Source organism: Moschus berezovskii, chromosome 9, assembly GCF_049115385.1.
Source record: "Moschus berezovskii isolate FMDL1 chromosome 9, NW_MosBer_1.0, whole genome shotgun sequence".
Taxonomy (NCBI): Eukaryota; Metazoa; Chordata; class Mammalia; order Artiodactyla; family Moschidae; genus Moschus; species Moschus berezovskii.
Genome location: NC_142468.1, coordinates 30,997,839 through 31,004,591, shown reverse-complemented (window position 1 = coordinate 31,004,591; position 6,753 = coordinate 30,997,839). Strand labels below are relative to the sequence as shown.

General features: G+C 31.1%; 1 protein-coding gene across 3 annotated transcripts in view; it reads right to left on the bottom strand.

Annotated features, from left to right (window-relative positions):
• Positions 1-988: 988 nt before the first annotated feature.
• C9H14orf39 (chromosome 9 C14orf39 homolog) overlaps positions 989-6,753 on the bottom strand; it is a 55,115-nt gene continuing 49,350 nt past the window's right edge. For all 3 annotated transcript variants that reach the window (XM_055437399.2, XM_088840288.1, XM_088840287.1), the window contains one exon: positions 989-1,188. In XM_055437399.2, coding sequence (XP_055293374.2) covers positions 989-1,188 — 200 coding nt within the window. The remainder of the gene's footprint in view (positions 1,189-6,753) is intronic.

The following is a 6,753-nucleotide window of genomic DNA, read 5'->3' as shown; positions in this document are numbered from 1 at the left end:
TGACAAGGCTTATTACTTACAGAATAACATTTTCTGGGGAGAACAGACCTGGTCTGAAAATGTAGTCTGAAAATGGCAGAGAAAGGAGATACCATCTTTGGGTTTTTACGGCAGTTAGGGATAGGCAATGACAAAAGTTCCTATACGTGGTTTTGAACATTCCATTGATGCCAAAGGAGGAAACTCCTGGGCTTTCTTACCAGCTTTACCAGATGTGGGACAGGAGGGGAAGAAAACAGGTGAGGCTCAAAATCTTTCAGCAGTCACAGATCAAATTATGAAGTCAGACTCTTTATTACTTCATAATACAATTAATTTTTTAAAGCACAGGTACAAAGATATTAATTATATTTATACAATTTCATCAAAATTTAATTATCTTCATTTAAGCTATCTAAATGATTGACAAGCAAATACTATTAATACATAAAAAACATAAAGGTGACTTTTTTGTTGAAGACAGGAATCAAAGTTTTAAATGTTCTTCAAAAAGGTTTAAGCAAAAATAAATATTAACAGTATCACCATTAATGCAACTACCCAACTTTCATAAATTACTCTAGCCATTCACATTTAATTTTCTTCTATTAAAGATACCGTCTTAAAATAATGAGTAATATTTAAATTTTTGTTGTATTATAAAAAATAATATTTTATTCAGTATCAATAGTATAAATTCTTCAAGATCATTATAAAGTATCATTCTCTTTACTGTAGCAGTGAAGCACAGGTTCTCAAAGAATATAGCTTGCAAAATCAAAACCAAAATAAATAATGATAGCTAATGCTGCAAATAAAAATAAATGTAGATGACACAGGCTTAATTTCCTTCAATATTAAATCAATATAATCAAATAATGTTACTATGGTAACCCATTATTTCTTTAATCAACAAAAGAAAGTGGTCTTCATAGTTTAAGTAATAACATAAATTTATGCCCTAGACAATTGCAGAGCAGTAAAATAATTAAATAAATCAGTAACTAGTTCAAAAAAAAGTAAATTGTGTGGTATTTTGTGAGGAAGATGAAAACCCTTTTACAGAAGAAAGTGCTGAGTTTTGATCCTGTTCAAATGAAAACGGAAAAGTAAAATCATCTTGTCCAGCTCCAAATGTATGAGTTGAAGAGTCTGATGGAAAAGAAAAAGTAAAGGCATCTTCTCTTTCTGGTTTCCCAAATAAATTTCCTAAGGAAGATAAATATTACAATGTCATGCAATTTATGTTACATAACTTGTAAAACTTACCAAATTACAGTACACAGCATACAATAAATAGGGTAATATTAAATCAGATATTTAATTGTTTTCCTCTTATGTGCAAAGCTTTGGTTTTTGTACTATGGAATGTTAAACAGCTTCAAACTTAAACCCTACTTTGATGTAATTTTAATTCAAGTATATAAAGAGTGTCGTGTTAAGTCACCCAATTGTGTCTGACTCTTTACGACCCCATGGACTGTTGCCTGCCAGGTTCCTCTGTCCCTGGGATTCTCCAGGCAAGAATACTGGACTGGGTTGCCATTTCCTTCTCTAGGGGAATCTTCCCAATCCAAGGATTAAACTTGGGTCTCCTGCATTGAATTCTTTCCCATCTGAGCCACATGAAAGCTAGTGTATAAGGTAGAAAAAGGAATAAAAAAATCTCAGATGGAGAGAATAGCACAGAGGAACAGAAACAGATGTGTATAAGAAACGTAAGGGAAACAAATCAATTCAACTTGGAGCACTGAGAAATAACAGAGAGTTATTAAAATGGAATTAACAAAGATGAGTTTGAAAATGAATGAATTTCCAACTACAGAATCTGCACTTTATTTGGTAGATAAGATGAAACCATTAAAAGTTTTCAAGCAAAGATATGACAAGATTTGAACTGCTTTATAAGAATTTCTCAAGAGATAATAAGAAAAACTGGAATAGGAAAATGTTTAGAAATGGGGCTAAACAGGAAAGAGATGATAAATGTTTGGCATTACCTAAAATCATAGAAAAAGAATGGAGAAAGATCCAGTGATCTGAAACACACTATATAAGTCAGGTTTATTCAACTATTATTTGTTGAGTAACTATAATATACCTTTCACGGCACTGTTTAAGGAAATTGACAGAACAATGAAAAGAGTTTTGTAGTTTTAAAAGGAACTTTTGAAATCAACTTCATAAAGAATTATTTGGTTAATGATTCTAAGAACTGCCATTAAAGAAAAATATTGTTTTTCATTCATTACATTAAGACTATAATTGTAAAATAAATTTTCAATATCTTAATTATAATTTTAATTACTATTTAACAATTTAAAATGTATAGCAACCAAAAGGCTTATTTGAAATAAGTCTTTTAAAGCATCTATATTTTTTCCATTCAGAACCAATTCAATTAATACGTTAAGCAAAACAATTCACTTTGTGCCATTTTGAAATTTCATATATTTTCAAATATCTCAGTTACTTTACCCTAAGTAAAGCTGATCCAACCAGAAATAGGTTGGGTGGATGGATGGATGGATAGAGGGATGGACAGAGGGATAGATTGATCTTGAGTTCTTCCTCTTTCCCTTTCTCACTTCATTTTTCCACTGACTTTAGTATATGTATGTAAGACTTAAACAAAAGAAAATAGCTATAACATAGTTAAAGATCCAGGAAGAACTAAAAATCTTAAATTTCCCTTTGAAAAAAATGAGTCTGATATTATTTTAATTTCAGAAGAAAATAAGTTCATATGAAGTATTCATAAAACTATGATCACTATAAATAAAATAATAGATTACTATTCAAGATTACTGTGTAGTCCAGGTGCTGGGGAGAATTCAAAGGTGAATAAAACAGAGTCCTGCCCTCAAAGAACCTATGATTAGAAAAGATTTTGTATATATTCATAAGTAATTACAGCATAATAATAGTACAGGTACAAAAATGTATTTAAAAAAGAGAATCAGAAAAGTAAAGGAGAGAGCTTTTTCAAAATAGAAAATAACTTTTATTTCTATATAACAACTAAAAATCCAGAAAAATGTCTTAAAATTTTATAATTTGTAATAGGAAGGACAGCAGTTTCATATCTATAAATAATCTAATTAAATATGGCTACTTTGTTTTTCTCTGGAGAAGGAAATGGCAACCCACTCCAGTATTCTTCCCTGAGAAATCTTATGGGCAGAGGCACTTGGCGGGCAACAGTCCACGGGTTGCAAAAAAGTTGGACACAACTTAGCAACTAAACAACAGAACACTGCTTTTACCATGTTTTAAAAATGACTAATAGAAAGTCAATTCCAACTGCTGTCCATCCTGTCGATCTGGGAAGTTTTCATAAACTAAGTAACTCAATCCTCAGATAATATCTTTACTTACTGTTAGACAACCAGGGCCCCAAGTTTTATAGTTTAGAGAATATTCTTCATCTAGTTCCTTTTAGGGAGACACTTTTTTTGGAATGGAATGTCAAAGGGGAAAATAAAAGGTTTTATGGAAGAGTCTTGGTCTTGAAAAGATGGTTAGAAAGAGATGGAAGTTGAGGATTTCAGGAAGAAAAAGTAGGTAAGAAAGTGTGGGCAGATTAGGGATGCAGTGAGTTCTTCAGTATAACCAAAGCACAAATTATTTTAATAGGAGAAAGGGCTTAGGAGCTGGTTAGAAAACTGGGAGCATAATTTGCTACTCTAGGTGATACACTAAAGGTATTTAATCAATGAGAAGGTCAATACTATGCAAAAGGAAGAGTAACTGGGGTATGATCTATAAGTAAGTTAGAAGGATAAAAAGACCAATTACAATGTTACTGAAATAGCCCAAGTGAATGATAATAAGAGTTTTCAATTTAATTATTTCCATATAATGAAAATAGAAAAGAAAAGTATTTCAGAGAGAGAACTGACACAACTTGATGACTTGTTGAATGTAGTCATAGGCACAGAAAAAAGTTACAATTATGACTGATGTTCTGAGTCTTAGCAACTAGAAAATGGAGATACCATCAGGTACATCAGAAAGAGAACCAGTTTGATTTCAGATATGCTGAGTTTTAAATATACGTCTTAGATATAAAGAGATATCAATTATATAATTACAAATAAAGTCCTATCAGATAACTTCACTTGTGAATTTTACCAAATACTTAAAGAAGAATTAATATCAATCTTTCTCAAGCTCTTCAAAAAAAAAAAAAATCAAAGAAGATGGAACATTTCAAACACATTTTATGAGGCTAGCTTACCTTCATACCAAAGCCAGAAAAGGATACTACCATAAAAAAAAAAAAACTATAGACTAATACCTCTGATGAATACAGATGCAAAAATTCTCACCAAAATACTTGCAAACCAAATTAAGCATCATGTTAAAAAGATCACTCATCATGCTTAAGTGGGATTTATACCTAGGATGCAAGGATGGTTTGATGTATGCAAATCAATCATTGTGATAGATCACATTAATAGAATGAAAGAAAAAATCAAATGATCATCTCAGTAGTTGCAGAGATAACATTTGACAAATTCAACCCATTCATGATAAAATTCTTAAAACATTAGGTATAGAAGAAATGCACCTTAACATAATAAAGGCCATTATACAATAAATCCACCGCTAACATCATACACAATAATAAAAGACTGAAAGCTTTTCCTCTACAATCAGGAACAAGACAAGGTTGTTTACTCTCAACACTCCCATTCAACACAGTACTGAGAGTCCTTGTCAGAGCATTCAGCACCAAGAAGAAATAAAGGCCTCGAAATTGGAAATGAAGAGGCAAAACTGTCTCTATTTGCAGATGGCATGGTTTTATACATATAAAATCCCAAAGGCTCCACAAAAAACTGTTATATCTAATCAATAAATTCAATAAAGTTGCAATTTACATCAAAACAATTAAATACTTAGGAATAAACTTAACCAAAGAGGTAAAAAGCATCTACTCTGAAAACTTTAAGACACTGGTGAAAAAAATTAAAGACAAAAATAAATGGAAAGGTATCCTGTGTTCATGGATTAGAAGAAGTAACATTGTTAACTGAAATGCCAATATTATCAAAATCTATAAGTTCAGTATGCTCTCTATCAAGATTCTAATGACTGTTTTTACAGAAGTAGAAAAAAAATAAAAAATTTATATGGAACCACAAAAGAAAAGCCAAAGCAATCCTGATAAAGAATAAGGAGGGAGGAATTGCACTCCTGATTTCAAGCTATACTACAGAGCTATAGTAATCAAAACAGAATGGTACTGGCATATAAAAAAAGATAAATAGATGAATGGAACAGAACTCAGAGCCCAGAAATAAACCCAAGCATATAAAACTAATATTTGATAAAGGAGCCAAGAATACTAAATGGAGAAAAGATAGCCTCTTCAATAAACAGTGCTGGGAAAATAGGATATTCATATGAAAAAGAATGAAAGTAGACCACTTATACTACTCACAAATATTAACTCAAAACTGAGTAAAGACTTAAAATTTAAAACTGGATACTATGAAAGTCCTAGAAGAAAATATAAGAAAAAAGATCCCTGATTTGAGTTTTGGCAATAATATTTTGGATATAACACCTAAAAACACAAGCAAAAGAAAAAACTTCTGCACAACAAAAGAAACAATCAACAATGTGAAGAGACAACTTACAAAATGGTAAAATATATTTGTAAACTATATAGCCAATAAAGGGTTAACATCCAAAATATATAAAGAACTCATACAACTCAACAGCAAACAAACAAGTAATTCAATTAAAAATGGACACACAGTCTGAATGGGTATTTTTCCTAAGAAGATATACAAATGGCCAGCAAGAACATGAAAAGATGTTCAATGTCACTAGTCACTAGGGAAATGCCAGTTAAAAATGCAATGAAATTTCATCTCATACCTGTTAGAATGGCCAAGAAATAACAAATGTTGGTGAGGATGTACAGAAAAGGGAACCTTTGTGCACTGTTGTTGGGTTTATATCCTGCTAAAGCTACTATGGAAAACAGTATGAAAGTTCCTAAAAAGAAAATAAAAATAGAACTACTATCTGATCCAGCAATTCTACTTCTGGGAATATATCCAAAAGAAACAAAGCACTAACTTGGAAAAATTTCTGCACCCCCATGTTCATAGCATTATTTACAATAGCCAGGACATGGAAATAACCTAAGTGTACACTGATGGATAAAGAAGTCCTGAGATATCTAAAAATGCATATAGACATATGAATATTATTCAGCCATAAAAAAGGAAAAAATCCTGTCATTTACAACAACATGGATGGACCTTGAGGGCATTATGCTAAGTGAAATAAGTCAGACACTATATAATTTCATTTATAAGTGGAATCTAAAAAATTGGAAAAGAAAGAAAACCAAACTCACAGAAAAAGAGATCAGATTAATGGTTACCAGAGGTGAAGATGTCAAAAAGTACAAACTTCCAGTTATAAAATAAATAAGTACTAGGGATAGAATGACATGATGCCATAGTTAAAATTGTTGTGCTATGTATATGAAAATTCTTAAGGGATTAAATCCTAAAAGTTCTCATGGTGAAGAAAAAAATTTTATTTTTATTGTGTCTAATTTGATGATGGATGCTAACTAAACTTACTGTGGGATATCATTTCACAATATATGTACATCAAATCATTATGTCACACATCTTAATTTTTATTTAAGTGGTGTATGACAATTTTATCTCAACAAAACTTAGGGGGAGGCTAAAAAAGTAAGGTATGGGAGTTTAAGAGAATTGGGAGAAGTTGGGAAGGAAG